Raw genomic sequence first — 20,918 nt, 5'->3', positions numbered from 1 at the left:
CACTGCGCCGGGGGGAGGCTTGTTACCCAAACTCCACAATATTCTTTTCTTTTATAAGCATTTAGGAAGGAATTAATGTGAATATTAATATAAAACTAAACATTGCAGGCTATCCTATTCGCTGGTAAGGAAAATAGTTTATATCGTAAATTAACTTGGATTCTCAGAAAAGAACTAGGCTAATTTATATACAAATAATGCCCTAGGCCTAGCCTCGCTATAAACCAAGAGAAATTTGGGCTTCATTAATAGCTTAGCAATCTTTTACTTATTTAGGAAGAATCGAAAATTAAACTATGATAAAAGTGGAATATGTGATTGTGAATTAGCCTATAAAGGCCTAGGTTAGACTTCTATCCTAGGCTATGTTGTATAAGCTTTTCTGCATAGGCTATTAAATAGGCTTACTATTATCCTCATGGGTAGTTGAGAAAGCTTCTTTGGTTTTTATTTTTCCTCCTGTTTTTACCATGAGGCCTAGAGTTTCTTTTTTCAAACTAGCTTAGGATCAAATAAAATGCTGGTTGAAATCTCAAAACCACCAGCACAGGTCAAATTTAAAGACTGATTAGGTTATTTAATCATGTAGCCTATTGTTCTGACTAGGCCTGGCTAGAATTTTGTGATTTTACCAGTCAGTTTCAAGCAAACTCATGAATCTAGCCTAATCTACTAGCCTAGACTAAGTACAATAGGCTAACTTCATCTAGGTTACCTACCAAAAAAATTGTAAAATTCTAGATGATGGACTTTTGCTATCTTGGAAACTAGCCTACTTGGGTCGCCAAAGGAAATGGTCTAAAGCATTAATTATACCCTAGAAATTTTTAAATTACTAGCATAGTTGAGGAATTATTATAAATTAAAACCTGTTACCAGTTCTATTTTCTAAGCCTTAAAAATAAAGAGGAAGCTTGAAGATTCAGGCTGTGAATTTATTCCTGAAAGTGTCATTCCCCTAGCCTAACTCAACAACTTTCAAAATTTGATATTTCCTATAGAAACAGTAGCCCATTGTCATCAAATTTATATTTTGTTAGCCTACTATTATTATTATGGTAAAATTTTAGTTCAGCTACATTTTGCTATCTTGGAAAGGGGTTAGGTTAGGAAAATGGGTAAATTTTTGGCAGTTCATATTATTGACCTATGAATAAAGCAAACATACCACTTGATGCCTTTTTTATGCTCATTACTAATATAATAACCAGTTTCTGATGCAAATGAGAGGTAAGTTTAAACTTTACCCCAACCCCCCTAATGTGCAAATATATACCCTGAATTGGTATATATAGGGCTGGGGGTAAAATTCATTTCTGGCAAGAATGATTATTATATTTATAATGAACATAAAAAAGGCATCATGTGGTATGTTTACTTTATTTGAAAGTAAATAATATGAAATGCCGAAAAATTTACCAGAAAATGAAACTTTCAGTAATGAATCCTGAGCCAAAAACATAAACTAGGAAGGTATTGCCAAGGTTCCATGTTAACCCTCTTTTAATTCCTAAGTCTTAGAAATTTTTCTACTTGACAGGTCTATGTATTGAAATTTTGACAAAACAACATTTTACCTAAACTTTCAGTTATCAGTTTCTGTTAATTTTCTGCTTTAGCTACTTTTGACTCCCTTGGAAAGGGGCTAGGTTAGGAAAATGAAATTTTTAGGGATGGATCTACATGCTAAAATATGTCCCAGGAAGGTATTATGAAGTACATACCTCCACTCTTTTCCCTCTAGAGGGTCCTGAAATTTGCCTACATGGCATTTGCCTGTTGAAATTTTGGCAAAACAACATTTTACCTTAATTTTCAGTTGTCAGTTTCTTTCTCCTGCTTTAGTTTTGAGAATGCAATGCCTGTTATTTTAGTAGAATTTTAAGCCATATCAATGTTGTTTTTTTTTTTCAAAATTTAGGAAATCTATTTGCATATCTTTAAAATCTTATAAATTGGGATTGAGCAAAGTTGTTAAGCTGAAAACAATTCTGTTGTACTTCATTTAAGCAGAAGATCTATTTTGCAAGGTTTCACTTTTATAACACACATTTTAAAGGTCAGGACCCTCTAGAGGGAGAAGGAGTGGAGGTAGGTACTTCAAAATACCTTCCTGAGACATACTTCAGCCTTTATACCCATCCTAAACTTGTTCCTCAGAGGAGAAGAGAGAGCACGTCACCACTGGCCAGCCCTCATGAAGGCTTTCTAATCTTGAAAATTGCAAAAGAAAACTTACATGATTTGAACAGGAATTTCCATGATATTCATTGTTCATTGAAACCCAGGAAATTGGCTTGGGGTCAAGGGGCTACACAAGATTCATTCTATTGCTAGCAAGTGTGATTAAAGGTAATTTAAGGTAAAATGTCCCCTGGTTTAACATCTTCTGGGGTGCCTTTTGAATAATGTGTATACAATATTGTATAATATAAATATGAAAACTACCCATGCAGCATATACATATTAACACTTACATTGTAAAGGGGGGAGGCTGATGTGCTGAAAACATGCCTACACCTCTGATGAGAATGGAGCATAAGGGATGAGCTTGGGGGGTGTTTTCTACAACAGGCTGTGTCTTAATAGCATAAAGTGACAGTCAGGAATATGGAAAGAAAAGCTGGTTTATAAGCCTGTCTAGTGAAAACTTGTGTTGATGTTTTTTTTTCTTTGTGTTTTAACTATCAGTCCTAGTGTATCCAATTATTTGGTTTGGGACAGGGGGCAGGGGCGTGACTCTGTAAGCTCAGCCGGAGTCAACCGAGCTCTAAACGGGTACCTGGAAAAATCTGGGGAAGATAAACAGGAAGGGTGTGCAAAGGCACAGGATGGTTGGCCCCCAACCCCGCATTGCACTTCCTGGCTGAAGGGCCAAGAAACAGAGATCGGCACTGTCGGTAGGGCATGTAAAGTCCAATGTCGTATTCTTTACCTTTATATATATATATATATATATATATATATATATATATATATATATATATATATATATATATATATATATATATATATATATATATATATATATATATATATATATATATATATATATATATATATATATATTATCATTAACAGAGAGCTGAATAGATTCAATATTGGTCCGACAGCTTTCTACTATTTTTAAACACCAATGGAAAGGAATGCCAGCTCCTAATACTGCTGTAAATGCTTGTTTGAATTAGCTGGTCTAAAAAATATTTAAGCTGTATGACTTGGTCTGAACCATTTCTGGCTTTGGTAACTTGATGCATGTTGATGTGAATAGGTTATCGCTTGCAAGCCATTGGTTTGCTATCAGTTGGGTCCATGGGCCCCATTTAAGCAAACTTTTCATACTCTATAGCTGGCATTTAGAACTTGTTGACACATGATAAGTATGTCTTAAGAATCTGATATATAGTGAAAAACAGCATCTTGTTCTGCTTGAAATTTTTTTTTGTTTGTTTGAATTTAAAAATAACAGTACATAACTGCTGTCAAAAAAATATGCAAAAACTAACTAAAATGTTTCATGGTTTTTGCTCTTCATCCCCTTCCTTGGATATCCAGCATAGTAACATGATCTATATTCCCCCCCCCTTATCATCCTGCTTTAGGAAATTAATATGCTATGTTCTATTGTTGTTTTTTTTATTCTACCTGTCATAATTTGACTTGAATGAAGAGAAGCAAGAACATGAAGTCTTCATTCAATTCTATTATTAATTTATTTTGTCTTGCCTTCTCTGATTTCCCAACTCAGGTATTTTTAAATGAATGACTGGTAATGTTTAAAACAAGATTTTCTTTTGGAATTATATTGCCAAAATGTAAAATGCCTACATGTAAGTGGTTATAATGTTAAGTAAAATTGTTACTAAAAATTATTTGTCTAGCTTTATTGTCCTAAAGAATGTCAGAGTGTCCTTGAAACAAATATGGAACACTTCTAGCTTTTCATTAGCCTTAATCTAAGTCATATCAATTTCTAACAATAATCTCCAGAGGAATCTGCTAAGTTGTCATTGCTAGCAATCAGATTAAAGAGGCAAACAGTGAAATGGAAGCTTGTTGTTATCTTTTTTCCTTTTTAAGTAGGGACTGAGCTTAACAAACCATTAATATGGTCTGCTATAAGAACAAGGTTGTTAGTTCTTTTTTTGGAGGGGGAGGGGAATGGGTGTTTGGTTATGTGTAAATTGTGTTTCATAAAATATTACAAATTTATGTGATGTTTATTATGCAGTCTTGTAGTTGGTATCTGTTATTCAGTTAGTATCTTTTAATTGAGTTATGAAATTTTTTGAATCAGACATGGCATTCATTTAATAACTTATTGGGAGGGCATAGAGGAATTTTCAAAATAGCAAAAAGTGGTAATCTGCACAAAAGGAAGGAATGCATAAGAAAAATAAAATTCCTCTCCCTGGATTTAGCTTGGTTTTACCTAAGCCAATTTGTGATAAAACCTGTTGTTTTTTATTATTTTTTTCATCTCCTATAATTACCTGTTCAGAAATGTTGTAGGAGCTCCTTGTTTGCTAAAGGAACTCTTGCCATGTCCTTAAGATGGATCCACACATATTTATCTGTGTGCAAGTGAGATAGGGTATCTACCCCCCTCTCTGCTTAAAGGTTGGTCTGAAAGACCCCCTCCTCCTAAAAAAAATTGCAAAAATTGGTGACAAAATTCTCTTGGTTAATTTTACTCTCCCAGCCCTCTTGAGAATAAATATTGTTAATGCCCTCCTCTGTTATGGATTAAACTTCTGTTCTCCTACGTCTACACATCTCTAGACATCAGTCCTTAGATAAATCCTTAGTTGACAAAGGAGGTGTAAAACACAGGTGACTCGACGCTGCAATAAGGGTGGATTCCAAGTTTTTTGAAGGAGTGGCTTCTCAGAACTTTGATGACCTATTTATTTTTTGCTTGACATACTTGCATAGATGTTTAGGGGCTCCTTGTTTGCTAACAAAAACAACAACAAAACCTTGAAAATATCATTAGGATGGGTGCATAGATTTAACTGAACAAGAAGGATAATATATTCTCTGAGAAATAGCTTCTCAGTTCTGGTACTGGCTGTAGTTGCAGTAACAGAAGGATAGAAGATATACCCCCCCCCTGAGATAAGTCTGAAATACCCCCACTGGACAAAATCCAAAATATTGGTCATAAAATTATCTTTGTTAATTTAACCCTCCCATTCCTCTTGAGGAATATATATCATTACATTATTATTATATATATCATATTATTTATATTATTATGGCTTCCTCCCCTATTGTGGGCTGAATTTCTATCCGCCTAAGGAGTTTTAACCCTCACCTTTCCCAATATTTGCTTAATAACATCTGTTTTATCCTTCTGATTTGGCTGCCCATTCTTTGGAACAAATCCAGGTTGCATTGATCCAGATGGTCTATAAGTACTTCCCACCTAGAAAAAACATATTTTGTCTATACATCCCTAGACATGAATCTTTGGATATATCCCTAGAATAGTTTTATTGGTAAAGTATGTGGCTCAATGCTGCAATAAGGCTGTATTCAGTGGTTGTTTCCATGATTTGGGAATAGTGGCTGCTCAAAAACGTTCTTAAATGTAAGTAGAAACAACACACATGACATGAAGCATCCCCCCAACGGCGGGTGTTTGGCAAACTCTTGGGTGGATCCATTGTGACAAGGGCACCAGTAATTGACCAAATTGACAAATTTGTTTAAAAAACGGAAAAAAACACAGAATGAGGACGCCAGAAATAACTTCTCAGTTCTGGTACTGGCTGTAGTTGCAGTAACATAATGAAGGTTTACTCTGACATTACTAAAATTTATTTTATCAAAGAAAACAAAGCTATAATTACATCATGGACAATTATATTTAGAAATTTGTTGCCTAATATTTCTTTTTCACTTTGACAAATACAAGCCCCAGCTTTGATTGCCATACTGGTGACTAGTTAATTTTTTAGCAAGTTGTATATTTTGTCTTTAAATGCAGTGGAAAATCAGTGATTATAAACTTATCCTACATTTTTTGTAATCATTTTGTCAGTGATGGTGGAGCAGCCATTAAAAGTTTTTTGCACTACTTGGCACGTTTCCAAGAAAGGAAAATCAAGTGGAGGAAATAGAGTAAATGACTAGAAAGCATGGAAATGTAATTTTTACTATTTAAGATATAGGAATACTATACAAATAAGTAAACATTAAGCTATTTTTGACTTCTTCTTCGCTGGTGACCAGATCAGTATGTGACAAAGGCAAATGGCATTTAAATAATAAAAACTGTTAAATAGTTTAAAGGTTACTTTCAAAATATGATAAAATATTGAGGGCTGCAGTGTACCCACTATAAGTATGGCAAGTCAATATATCTAAGACCATGGGAGATTGAAAATGTGTTTTTTTTTGTTTTTTTTTTCTATTCTAAGCATTCAAGCTGTTGAATAAATTTGTATGGATATTTAGCAAGTCATAATGACTCATAATGTTGGTTTTGAATCTGAAAATTGGACTTAATCAAAATTCAGGTCATGACACTTTACAAATGATTGCCTGTCTCCCTTTGAGGCATATTGGGAGCTACTACTTTTACTAACAACTCACCACAGCACCAAGCTTCCTGAGGCCAATACAGCTACGGGCGCTCCTCCTCCATGCCAATGTGTTCAAGGTCTCTCTTTACACCCTCCCAGCAAGTTCCCATTTCACTTAAATCTTTCTTTATGACATCCTCCTACTCCAAGCGCGGACGACCTGCTTTCTGTTAGGCCTTGACGGTTGGTCAAAAAGGGCAACCTTCGGCAATATTGGAAGCACTTGTTAAATTTAAAGTAGTTAGCCTTATCAAATGTTATATGTTCATAATCTTTACATATAATGTTTTGGGTTTTTCTTATTTTTATTATTGTTTAAGAATATTGTACAAATATATTAGTAGGCTATTTAATGGTAAAAAATCAAAAAGGGTTTTAGGTTTAGAACATAAGTCAAGCAGATTTTGACTAAACAAAACGTATTTTGATTTTGTTTAGATTCCAAATATGGCACGTAACGTCTTATTGGTGATGCCATTTGAAATTGCCCCTCTGGAACCCCTTCAATGAAGATGGGAGATTTCCTTCCTTGAAAAAGTTTAGATATTATTCTCTCTGAATAGTCAACAGTAAAAAATAAAAAATACAAATTTCCTCTCATTGTTTAGTTTTTGAGATATGGGACTTCATGAACTTTACAGAAACACAGCATAGAAGACAAATTTCTAGGAATTATTGGTTGGTTGCTGGAAACCTCCTTGGCATAACTTTGCAACAGAGGGGGGAATATTTGATATTTACATTCTACCAGTGGAATAAGTGGCGATTCTTGTGAAAATAGTTGAAATTTTGTATAGCAGTTATATATCTATTACATTGTTGGATACCAGATTATATACAAAAGCTTTGCAACACGTGGACAGGTTAGCACCAGCTGTCTAGCAAGGAACATCCACACAGGCTTAGGAACATCCACACAAATTAAGACATCTATGGTCAAGTTATGGGGAAAAAGCGTAATAAACGTGGACTTGGCATGGCGAGTGTGCAAAAGCACAGGGAACGGCTAATGCAAATTTATTTAAGCCGTGGAAGACCAAGGCTCCCTAAATATTTGCTTGACTTGGATAAAGGGCCTCTCCAAAAGACATCAACTAATAGTAAGTATTACTTGTTCATTTAACTATTTTTGGAGCTTTTCAGGTAGCATGCATTAAAAAGAGAAAAAACGTATCGTATGCTCTTTTTGCAAAAATTGTAGAAAAATGGTTCTTCTAACACAAAATTCGAAGTCGCCTTCCTCCCCTCCCTCCATTCCAAAAAGTTCCTGAAAGTCTCAACTTGATCCACCAGACATCGGACAAACAGGGCAGACTTACAAGACCTGTGATTGATCCATAACAGATTTCTGATTGATCTGTAGTGATTTACCTGTGCACAAGTGGGACAGGGAATCTAGCCCTACCCCGAGATCGTCGTGAAGTATTTTGCCAATAAAATAACATACGATATCGTATGCTCTTTTTGCAAGAATTGGAGAAAAATGGATCTTCTAGCACAAAATTGGAAGTCGCCTTCCTTCCCTCCCTCCATTCCATGAAACTTCCTGAGTCTCAACTTGAACCACCCAGCCATCGGAAAACAGGGCAGACTTCCAAGACCTGTGATTGATCCATAACAGATTTCTGATTGATCTGTAGTGATTTACCGGTGCACAAGCGGGACAGGGAATCTAGCCCTACCCTGAGATCGTCGTGAAGTATTTTGCCAATAAAATAACATACAATATCGTATGCTCTTTTTGTGAGAATTTGAGAAAAATGTTCTTCTAGCACAAAATTGGAAGTCGCCTTCCTTCCCTCCCTCCATTCCAAGAAACTTCCTGAGTCTCAACTTGAACCACCCAGCCATCGGAAAACAGGGCAGACTTACAAAACCTCTGATCGATCCTTACCAGATTTCTTATTGATCCGTAGGGATTTACCTGTGCACAAGTGGGACAGGGAATCTAGCCCTACCCCGAGGTCGTCGTGAAGTAATTTGCCAATAAAGTAACATACGATATCGTTTGCTCTTTTTGAGAGAATTGGAGAAAAATAGTTCTTCTAGCACAAAATTGGAAGTCGCCTTCCTTCCCTCCCTCCATTCCAAGAAACGTCCTGAGTCTCAACTTGAAGCACCCAGCCATCGGAAAACAAGGCAGACTTACAAAACCTGTGATTGATCCATAACAGATTTCTGATTGATCTGTAGTGATTTACCTATGCACAAGTGGGACAGGGAATCTAGCCCTACCCCGAGGTCGTCGTGAAGTAATTTGCCAATAAAATAACATACAATATCGTATGCTCTTTTTGCGAGAATTGGAGAAAAATGGTTCTTCTAGCACAAAATTGGAAGTCGCCTTCCTTCCCTCCCTCCATTCCAAGAAACTTCCTGAGTCTCAACTTGAACCACCCAGCCATCGGAAAACAGGGCAGACTTACAAGACCTGTGATTGATCCATAACAGATTTCTGATTGATCTGTAGTGATTTACCTGTGCACAAGTGGGACAGGGAATCTAGCCCTACCCCGAGATCATCGTGAAGTATTTTGCCAATAAAATAACATACGATATCATGTGCTCTTTTTGCGAGAATTGGAGAAAAATGGTTCTTCTAGCACAAAATTGGAAATCACCTTCCTTCCCTCCCTCCATTCTAAGAAACTTCCTGAGTCTCAACTTGAACCACCCAGCCATCGGAAAACAGGGCAGACTTACAAGACCTCTGATCGATCCTTACCAGATTTCTTATTGATCCGTAGAGATTTACCTGTGCACAAGTGGGACAGGGAATCTAGCCCTACCCCGAGATCGTCGTGAAGTATTTTGCCAATAAAGTAACATACGATATCATGTGCTCTTTTTGCGAGAATTGGAGCAAAATGGTTCTTCTAGCACAAAATTGGAAGTCGCCTTCCTTCCCTCCCTCCATTCCAAGAAACTTCCTGAGTCTCAACTTGAACCACCCAGCCATCGGAAAACAGGGCAGACTTACAAGACCTGTGATTGATCCTTACCAGATTTCTTATTGATCCGTAGAGATTTACCTGTGCACAAGCGGGACAGGGAATCTAGCCCTACCCCGAGATCAGCCTGAAGTACCCCGACTTGGCAAAATCCAAATAGCGGTCTTAAAATTCTTTTAGTGATACAACCCTCCCAGCACTCTTGAGAATATATATATTTATTGGTATAGCTAGAATAGTTTTATTGGTAAAATAGATGCTTTAACGCTTTAATAAGGCTGTATTCGGTGGCGGATTCTAGAAGTTGAGGAAGCGGGGTTGCTCAAAATTTTGATTACCTACTATTTGCTGAGTAAACTTGCATTAATGTATATGTATGTTAAAACATTACCCGAGACACGAAGCATCCCCCTCTCCGTTCTGGTACTGGTTTAATTGCAGTAGCATAATGGCACCTTACTCTGACATAGCTTAAATATGACTTATCAAAGAAAGGGGTGAAATAATTTCAACGTAGACAGTTCTAACAGGAAATAAGTTGCCCGATATTTCTCTTCCGCTTCTGTCAAATACAAGTCCCAGTTTTGATAGGCCTCTGACTAGTGGATTTTTTAGCATTTTCTTGTTTTCACAGTCACCAGTTGGCATTTGTAAGTTGCGTATTTTGTGTTTCTAATTACACTGGGAAATGGGCGACTGGCCACTCGCAAATGTTTTGCCAGTTAGGGTTAATCAGCCATTGCAAGGTTTTAACACTACTTGGCACGTTTTCAAGAAGGGAAAATCAAGTGGAGGAAAAAGAATAAATTATCGCCCAAGGCATGGGAAATGTAATTTTACTGTTTAAGATATATTAAAACTATACAAATAAATGAACATTAAGCCATTTTTGACTCCCCCTTCACTGGTGACTAGAATCAACATCTGGCTAACGAAAATAGAAATTAATTAATACCAACTGGCAGATGATTTATCGATTACTCTCAAAATATAATAATAAAAAAACAGGGCTGTCGTGTACCCACTATAAGTGTGGCAATTCAATATACCTAAGACTATGAACGGCGAAGAGTTTTGTTTATGTTGATTTGTTTGTGGAGGGGAGGTAAAACAATTTTGTTGGGGGTGCTTGCACCACCTTGATCAGACATCAGGGGTTATTCTAAAAAGATGCGCCAAATAAAATGTTTTGTATTATGAAAAGAATTGAAAATGATTTTTTTGGATATTTTTGTATCCCAAGTTCCAAGAATTCACGCCATCGATTAAAGTAGTATAGATGTTTAGCAGTAGAAATCTTCGCAAGTCATAATGCTAATTTTGAACCTGAAAATTGCACATAATTAAAATTTAGGATTCTAGATCATGGTGCTTTTCAAATGATAGCTTCTCTCCAGGGCCGGATTTAAATCTTTGGCACCCTTGGACCCAAGCGTTTTTGGTGTCCCTAGGGCCAAGCAATTTTTTTTCGGGGAGATGCAGAGATATATGGGGAAATCCTGGAAAATTCGGGGATAGTGGAAGCCCTGAACAGAAGGCAACTGAACAGTGATGAGCCAAAAGTAATGCAAGAGAGAGGTGATATCGAGCTCTCAGCTGCCATTCTTGGGAGACATCTGTCAGTTTATAAGCGGCTGTGGAATTCTTGTCTTGTTTTAAAATCACTTTTCTGTGAATAGGCAGCACAGCAGAAAAGTGCACCTGGCACTTTGACGATACATCACATCAGTTAAGTTTTTGTTAAGAAAAAAATTAAAGAACAATTTAAAAAATTATTTGTAGACTACTTAAGCGTTAAAAATAAAAAGAATTTTATCCTTATTAAGTAAGTCAAGCAGATTTTGACTCAACAAAACGTATTTCGTTTAGATTTCAAGTGTGGTCTGTAACGTCTTATTGGTGATGTAATTTGAAACAGCCTCTCTGGAACCTCTACAATGAAGATTCCCTTCCCTGACAAATAATAATTATTTTTCTCAGATCAGTCAACAGTAAAAAAAAAGAAGAAAAAGAATCCGTCTTAATTCATTGTTTTTGAGGTATTGACTTGTTCAAGTTTACAGAAACACTGCTTACAAACACCAAATTCTAGGAATAGTGGTTCGTGGCTGGAAACCTCCTTGGCATACCTTCGCACCAGAGGGGGAATAGTTGATATTTACATTTTACCAGAGATTTTTACTGGTGGAATAGTGCCTGATTCTTGTGAAGATAGTTGAAATTGATATTGAACTCGTATATTTATTACCTGGATAGATTCCAGATTAAATAGAAAAAGTTTTTAACGGTTGGGCAGGTAAATGGTCATCAGCTGTCTGGCTTGAGCAATCTACACAAGCAATTGATGGTAAGAAAGAGGCAGACCTTAGCACGGTCTTTTTTGGTGGTTGAACTGCTTATAACCTCTAAAAAAAAACCTTGAGAAACATTTATGGCGGCATGATAGAACGAGCCCAAGGAGTTCGCCAAACCGCTTGCTATCTGTAGACTATTATAATCTAATGCATCTATGGTCAAAAGATGGGGAAAAAGCGTAATAAACGTGGACTTAACTTAGCCAGCGGGCAAAAGCACGGGGAACAGCTAATGCAATCTTATATAAGCCGTGGAAGACCAGGACTCCCAAAACACTTGCTTGAGCTGGATAAACGACCTCTCCAAGAGAAATCAATTGTTTGTAAGTATCACTCGTCTATGTAAGTAGTTTTGGACCTGTCAAGGCATAAAAAATAAACGTATCGTGTATATGATACGTTTATTCTGAGAGGATTGGGGAAAAGTTGTCCCTCCTAACATAAAACTGGAATTGCTTTGTTCTCTCTACCTCCTTTTAAAAGTATCTCCGGAAGTTTCAACTTCGTCCCCCAGCCATGAGACCAAACAGAGACGACCTACCAAAACTAGTATGCGAACTACTCATTAACAAGAGGAAAAGTTCTTCCTTCCATTTTAATCCAATTCGCATAAAATAGTGTTGTGTTGATATTTTTCCATAAATGCAACTTTTACCCAAAAGTGAATATACTCTCTTTTGCTTATTGAGCTACCAGTGAGCTACTATGGGAACAAGGTGTTTGGTGGTGAGCAAATTAAAATCTGTTCTGATTTATCCGTCCTGCGAATTTATCGATTCTACCCAACATCAGCAGTTGGCTTGCTTGTCAATTGGGGACGGAGAGGGGGAGAAATTAGTCAGAAGTTTCCAAGGGTTCTCTTTGTTAGGGGGAGAATGGCTCGGGTATACATTCTGTAAAACAAGAAAACTGGACGAAATCAGAATGATAGGCTGGAAAATTAAAAAAAGACGTCTTCTTCAATATGGTCAAATTACTTAATTACGTTATTCTTTACTTAATTACGTTACTCTTAATTACGGTAATTAAATTACTTAATTACGTTATTCTTTGGGTTTTATTTATGATTAGCACTATTTTTCTTAGCTATCTGCTAGGTTTGTATCGTTTTTCAAACGTTTGTGTCCAAAAAGTGGCTATATTTAAATTGCCCTCCACCTTTATATCTGACACCCTTTTCAATGTCAGAAGAGGGCAAATGATCTTTTCTGATATTTTCATTGAAAAAGTGAAAAATTTTGCCCCCTTAATTTTTGAAAATATATTTTGTCCCTCCCCCTAAATTCGGAGAAACACCAAAAATTAGCGATTTGTTATTATTAACAAAATACACTCTAAGCAGTAATGCTTGTTACAAAAGATAAACACGAAAATACAAAAAAATAAACATTAAGAGCTATATATTTAAACTGTTATCACGACACCAACAATTCAAAATAAATTTAGCCCTAATTTCTTTCTCAAATAATTTTGTCTTTCTCACTTAATAGTTTAAACCCTTGCAAAGAACCTGTGTTTACCAGTTCATCTGCTTACTGTGTCATCTTTCCTTTTCTCATCAGCGACAAAATAAGGTGACCATCAGTCATGTTAATCGGGGGGGTTAGTTGTATGTTCATTGCCTCTTGAATTATGAAAATATCCCTTTCTTTTTTGTCATTGACCTATGCCTTGTTGGGTATTTGTATTCAAGCAATAAAAAAACAAAAAACAAATTTGTCCCCTGCAAATTTTGAAATATTAATTTTACCCCCCCCCCATAAATTTTCGTGAATTGACGCCACTGGTGACCTTAGCAAGTGTAGATATCGTAGAAACGGATGTTTGTTACTGATATAGTAAAGGCATTTTTGTAGCTTATGAACGCGTTGGTTATAATAGTGTTGTCAGCTATTTTTTTATTTGTATAATTGAACTGCTTGTTTGTATTTTTTTAACTTCCTCTGTTTTCAAGACAGTAGCGATTAAGCAGGTTGATACAGGAGTAGTTTACTCAGCCTGCTGTGGAAGCAGACAGGTTTACACTCATAAACTTATTTCGGGTTGGGGATAACATTTACTCTTTTTTTTTGGGGGGGGGGGATAAAAAACATCAATAGAAAGGTAAATTTATCTGTAAGTGCAGGAGTTCATGGGAACCTCATAAAAATGTTTGGACTCCGCGGAGGATATGCAAGATAGCTTAGATGAATATATAGTGAATATACTAGGTGAATCATAAGATATGTAAGGTGTATAAGGTATATATATATATATATATATATATATATATATATATATATATATAAGGTATAAGTTGTTGTCATTTTGCGCAGAAGTTGAAGTCGAAAAGAATGGATTGGTTGATTGTAAATTAGTATAGAGACTATTTTCTCGCTGAAAAAGCTTGTTAATCACTTTGTTTTTAGGGTTTTAATATGTGTTATTTTTTCTTGCCGTCCACTAGTTTTTGGAATTTATCGTTTTACGTCGAACGGTTCTGAGAAGACTATCCCAAATGCGACAAAGTTTTCCATCGCACAAAAATGAAAAGTTGTTTGCGTTGGTCGGTGTTGTACGAAACTCTTTTGATGGATGGCCAAGTTATAAAGATTTGGGAATCCACTCCTTCTATAATGGTTGGACCAAGCCTGGCCCCAGAAAAGCCACAGCATAAAAATTAGCTTTGAGTTCAATCAAATCTTGTTGAAATTCAACAAGCTGCTTGGGTGGTTGTCCTCTATTATATATTTAACCCTCTTCTCCATTCCTGAGAGGTAGGGTTCGGTCTGGACCCATCTCCTAAAATGGCAGGTATGGAACATTAGCTCGTACTTCCCAGTGAATTTTGCTGAGATGCAGTCCCAAATTCAATTAAAGGTCATGACAAGGATTTTTGGGACTCCTCCCATAGAGGCAGAATCAGGTGCACACTTAGGGAGGGGGGGGGGGGTAAATCAAGAACAGGTGATTTTTAGGCCATCAATTTTTAGGTGTCTGGAGGTGGGGGTATTATGGGCTAATCTTAGAATAAGAAAATTATCCCATCTTCGTTCAGTTTGCAAGTATATCAAAGAAATGAGTGGTATTCATTGGTATAGTATTCATTATTTAGCTTAATTTTTAAATACATTTTAATTTGAACTCTCTGTTAGAACAGAAGTTTGCTCCCAAATGTTTGCTCCCCTTCATGAAGATTTTTCTCTTATAGTTTTGGAAAAGATGGCTACAGTCAAGTTAGAAAAAAGAGATGATGATGATGAAATTGAAGCGCTTGCTGCTAAGATGGCTGAGGCTAACAAGGCCAAGTTAGCCCAGCAGCAGCAGCAGCAAGCCCAGCTAGCAAATGGCCTAACACCTGTTCTGATAAGACCTGGTCAACCAGGAATCAGCAGCTTTTTCAGAGCCACTGGTCAACCAACACCAGCTCCAGCGCCCATTGTACCGCAAGATGACGACGACACAGCAAAAGGAAGGTTTGGCTGGGATACCGTTAGTTCTATACCTTTCCCACATATTTTTAGACATGGGGAAAAATATGTACCTGTGACGTTATTTGAACAAAAAGTATTGGAAAAACTCAAATATCTTTTAAAACCAGACATTTACAGCTGTACTTGTATAAGAAGTGTATATGTGACACCCAATGAAGCACGGCTCCTATGTGACATAAACGCTAGGCATTGTGATTTCTATTATTTCAAGAGTCAAAATCCTTTTACCATGAATGACTTGCTAGTGAAAGTTAGTGACGCTAAAGAATTTTACTCGTTTCTTGAAGTTGTTCACAAGAAATTGACCAAAAGGTCTACAGATCCTTCAGACAGGTGTGGTTTCTACAAAATCAATGGCGAGCCTGTGGTACCGTATACTATGAAAGCTGGTGTAAAATTCGTTCCTCTTTTTTGTTTTGGAGGTGAAACTGACGATTTGAAAACTAAATCGGAAATTATATCTGGTTGGGACCTTAGTTATCTCAAATTTTGCTGTAAAGTACAAGGCATTAGGAATGAATTATTTGCAAATGATCAATATGCTGTGGTTAGTATGGCAGATATTAAAGAACACTTTCCGGTTGGAACAGAATTTGTTGAGTATTGGCCAAACGAACCCAATATATCCTTAAATGGATATAGTAATCCTGTCTTGTCAGCTGCGGGCGTGTGGACGCGAATGCCTACAACTCCCCCTGAGGCATTTACATTTACGGAACAACAAAAAAACATTCCTGCTTCAAGAGTGCTAGTCTCTGCGCAAAATACGATAGTTACCCCTTCTGCACCTATTCGAAGTCAACCCCAAGGGAAAGAGCCTCCAAGGACAATGCAAGGAGTTCAGCAACGTCCACAGATTGTGACAACAAACGGAACACCTGTTTATATGACAGGATGGCCTGGTATGATCAATGGCGGATTCCAGGGACAAGTATTACACAATAGTGTATTAGTAAGTTGCATTCATATCTCACTTTTTTTATTCTCTCCATCTGTCTGCCCTGCTGTATCTCATTCCACCCCTCTTTACCTCCCGCTTCTGCTTTCTTCAACCCTATCTGTTCGTGTTCTCTTTCCTGTGACCTCTCCGTCTTTCTATCCTTCTAGCTCTCCTTCCACTCTCTATCAGCTTCTCTTCTCTCTAGTTTTTGACTATTTATTGGGTACTGCTTTCTTACTATTTCAAGCTTTATTAAACACAATATCGTTTACATACGGAGAGAATCTAAAACCCGTCTGATCAACTTCCCTTACAACTTTCATCGTCCAGGGCTCCAAAATAAGCATTTTCTGTTTGGTAGTTAACTTTTTTTGAAAATTATAATCAAAATATAATCCAAGGTAACCTACAGACGAGCTAAAATATGTTGTAGCTATGCTGGAGGTATGAGAATATCGCCAGCTTCACTGGACTGGAAAATAAGCTTGTTGAGGCATCTGACTTTCTCACTCGTCGAAAGCTATTTCGACCAACCATCCAGGTAGCTTGTCCCTAACATCGAATTAATTGCCTTCATAGGTGTATGTACTCCAGAGTAGAATTGGCACGGATAAATCAATCAATATTCCACAGTAATAAAGCTGGTCTCATATCTAAACTAAAGACGAACTAAAATAAATTACACTAGGGGGGATGTTTTAATTTCTATACATGCCTTTGGACGGTTTTTGTTGTTGTGAAATTTGACTCCCTCTTCTATGGAATCCCATATCAAGGTGACAGTTCTTTCACTAGGGATTTAAGAGGAATGGATACCTTAAAAATCATTTGTGAGCTTCAGCATCGGTAAACTGCCTCTAAGATGAAGGGTCCATTTGCGAATTCTCCTAGGGGAGTAGTTATCTTCAAAGCTATTAAGAATTTGGGGTTTGACTATGAAATTTTATTGAAAAGACAGTGCAACTGGTCTTTAAAGATAGTGTCGACAAGGTTTTTAACCAAAGTAGGTAGCACCACAAGGAACTTCCAAAGTTACAAAATTGGTCAAAAGACATTTCTTATGAGCCCATTTTTGGCTTTTTCCTAGTAGGTATGTTAGGGCATTTTTAGGGACGGTCCTTGCCTGACCTTAAAAAGAAAATACTGCTCCGTTTAATCGAAAAAAAGTTCACACTTTCTAATGATGTAAGCTTCATCAAATCTAAACATTTCTATCTTCGGCAAAAAACAAGAGAAGGTAAATGTTTTTTTTTTCTGAGAATTCCGGGAAAGCAAGTGTTGGCTTTTAGTATTCACACTTTCTAATGATGTAAGCTTCATCAAATCTGAACATTTCTATCTTCGGCAAAAAACAAGAGAAGGTAAATGTTTTTTTCTAAGAACTCCGGGAAAGCAAGTGCTGGCTTTTAGTTTACTGTCGCTTATTCGGATCTCTTATTCAAGCTATACAAGTTATGGCAAGATCGCCCAGTTAATCCTAAATAGTTTTGCCACACAAACTAAAACGTTTAAGGTATCGAATCCCCTTATTTTGCATTCAAATGTGCATATGCTCCATTGCAGCGTTGGTACGTCGAAATCGTCATATAGCCCGTCATTTAAGCTCATCTGTATCTAGTGTAGCTTGAATATCTACATTTAGTATTGGTTTGAAGGAATAAACATGGCGTTGATGGAATAAAATCATCGGGTGGGGTAATCAACAGCGGTTTTAGGCCTCATAATCTGGGTGGGGGGGAGGTATACCACAGGGATGTATAAATATGAAACAAAAGAAACTTAATGTCAGATTCAGAAAAAACTGGTAGGGGCCAGTTACACTATAGTTTTAACTCCTAAAAAGGGCACTAGAAATTTTGCTTTTAATTCTAATAGGCCTCCCCTTCTAAAGTTTCTACAACAACTCCTTCCATACGAAGTGGTTTGATGAAAAGAAAATAATAATGCATAGAGCTCATTTCGCTCTTTACTCAGGCACCGATGCGCTGCCTATGATTATTGTTACTACTAACGACTTCAAGCTCCGTCAGGCCGAAACAGCTGCGCATGTTTCTCCTTTCCAATATGTTCAAAACTTTACTCTTTACGTCCTCCTGTGAAGTTGTAATTAGTTCAAAACTTCAAATCCTTTCCTGTGACTTCTCTCCTTTCTTTTCGTGGACGACTTGCATTTTTTTGTCCCGTAAGGATGGTCCAAAAATTATGGCTGTTGGCAACCACGAAACACGTACCAGCCACATTAACCTACCTTTCATTGTTTTACCTTCAATTCTATTGTCTTCCATCCCCTCACTCCAGCTGTTTAACCATCTAAAACGTATAACTCATTCCACGCATTTACTAAGCCGATGAGATATTTGTGAAATAAGAAGGAGGAGTCTATTTTTAATTAAACCAGTTTCTGGACGATGATAAAAGCCGATTCGAATTTTTGGAAGGAAGCCATAAACTAACCTATTCTTCAAAGTGTTTTAAAGGCTTCTCGTCTAATAAATGGAAGAGTGCCTCTAGCCGAGCTCTTATTTAATACTGTCTGTTGCTATGCCAATGTATTGATTTGTTGTTAAATTACTTCAAAAAAAGCGCTTGCGCTCTCGAGAAATTTTTTCATTAGATAACCGAACTCATTGGTTTGAATACGTCATGCACCTTTTTTTATTAACTTTCAAATTTAATGAGCAATGCTGATTTCAGTCATTTGGTATTTGTATTTTTCTCATTCTATTCTGAGAAATTTTAAAATATAATACATGTTTATGCTATGACACAGAGCAAAAGTAAAGAAACATTAGATAGAGTCCAAATTTGGGAGGATTGTTTTTTTTTCACCCTAATTGTGATCAATTCGTTATAATGAAAAGAAAATGAAATTTTTTAGGAACACACTTGAAATTTAGAATAAAGGCTCATATGAACTGAGAGATGACGTCACTCAATTGTGGATTTAATCCACAAATAGATTTTTTTCGGGGAACAGAGCAAGGATTTATGTAATTTCAGCTTTTGACTAAGTTTCTGAGCAATTTGCTCACAAAATGGATAGGCTTTTCGTTATTGATGAAAGAAAGTGCTTCAAGGTTGCCTGACTTGGCGTATTTGATTAGGCTATTGGAATCCATGTTAATGACCATAAATGACAAAATATGGCTTAAAACGTCGGCGCTTCGAAGAATAGTTAGACGAACCAGATGTTTTATACAGTAATTGTCTAAGACTTGTATTAGCTGCTGATTCATTAGCATTGCTTTTTCCCTGCCTAAACGAAAAAGGACACGTGTCTATAAATCCGGTTTTCGGTGGTTCTGACGCTGCTTAAGTTAAAGCGAAGTAGGCTAGGTATTAATTTTTTTGTTCTCCCCAGGAGTTATCGTTTTGAATCAATGGTCGTAGAAACTCCGGAAGGCATGGGCGCCCATAAGCTGAATTCCAGGGGGGGGGCAAACTTCGTCTAATTGCTACTTTAAATGCTATATAATACAAATCTCAGAACAAAAATATAAAAATAAGGCAGCATCATTCAGCCAGGGGGGGGGGCAAGAGCCCCCCCTGCCCCTCCCATATGGGCGCCCATGCCGGAAGGGGCTCATTTGATTGGGAATTGAAAGTTATAGTGTCCTTTTAGTTATAGAATCAAAAGCGATGGGAGGGCAACTAGCCCCCATCACACGCCCCTTTTAGGTGCACTCTCCCTTAAAGAAATCCGATCAAAGTGGTTGAAAGGCCAGACAGCTATGTCTCGTGAGGATAAGATGCCCCCATAGCCCCGGGGCAGGGGTTGTCAGTTATGCAAGTTACCTACTGTTTATATACAGATTTTGTTATGGGGGAGGGCATATCTGATCCTGGGTCTCGAATAAGATTAACGGCATTAGGATGAAACCTTTAGGGAATATTGAGGGGGCTTCAAACTCAATCAGAAGGCAGTATATGCGCACAGGTTGTCAAAAGCTCGTATCAGCAATATCCCACGATTGGTTGAGGTCATTAAATTGAAACTCTCAGGGCTACTACTGCTAATACTACCACTACTGCTGTTGAACTAAATCAAGAGAGTTAAGTGCATTCAGGTTATCAAAATCGCGTAGGTGCTATATCTCAGGCACAGAATGGGGAAATGGACTAACATTTTCAGAGAAAGTTAAGGATGATGTAAAACTAAAGGCCTTAGGTGTATGCAGGTTGTCAAAAGGGCGTATCACCAATATCTAAGAATTGACTGAGTGTATTAAGTTGAAGCTTTCAGGGCTACTACTACTGCTAATAGTACTACTGTGGAACCAAGTCAAAAGAGTATCAGTGCATCGAAGTCGCTCATTACTCACGGTTCATTACCACAAACCCTTTGATATAGCTCTTTACTTTTCTTTGAAAAATTTTCTTTTGCGGATTTTTTTAAAAACTAATTTAATTATATAGTCAAGGTATTCTTTGTTACCAAAGTAAAAAGTTTCTTTGTATTCTTTGTTCAAGGTATTCAAGGTACCTGGGGGCTAGACTGTCTTGGATAAAATCACTAGCATGTCTGAATAAACCCGGTTTTCGGGTTATCAGGACTTCAATGCAGTGTACACGCTTTTCAATGACCTGGATTTTCTCGAGGAGGGTTATTA

General features: G+C 37.0%; 1 protein-coding gene across 3 annotated transcripts in view; it reads left to right on the top strand.

The window, feature by feature from the left end:
- The first annotated feature begins 5 nt into the window (after window positions 1-5).
- Window positions 6-20,918, top strand: part of LOC148940310 (uncharacterized) — a 42,455-nt gene continuing 21,542 nt past the window's right edge. The window contains exons 1-3 of one of the 3 annotated variants that reach the window (XM_089105730.1): window positions 6-124; window positions 7,029-7,690; window positions 15,086-16,320. In XM_089105730.1, coding sequence (XP_088961856.1) covers window positions 7,534-7,690; window positions 15,086-16,320 — 1,392 coding nt within the window. In that variant the 5' untranslated portion in view covers window positions 6-124; window positions 7,029-7,533. Of the gene's footprint in view, window positions 125-7,028; window positions 7,691-12,046; window positions 12,219-15,085; window positions 16,321-20,918 lie in introns of those variants that run through there. The other 2 variants (XM_089105732.1, XM_089105731.1) reach the window with 2 other exon arrangements.

This window comes from Artemia sp. Qi Xiang Cuo, chromosome 20, assembly GCF_049724085.1.
Source record: "Artemia sp. Qi Xiang Cuo chromosome 20, ASM4972408v1, whole genome shotgun sequence".
NCBI lineage: Eukaryota > Metazoa > Arthropoda > Branchiopoda > Anostraca > Artemiidae > Artemia > Artemia sp. Qi Xiang Cuo.
The sequence above is the reverse complement of the archived record's forward strand: the minus strand, read 5'-3'. Positions and strand labels throughout refer to the sequence as shown.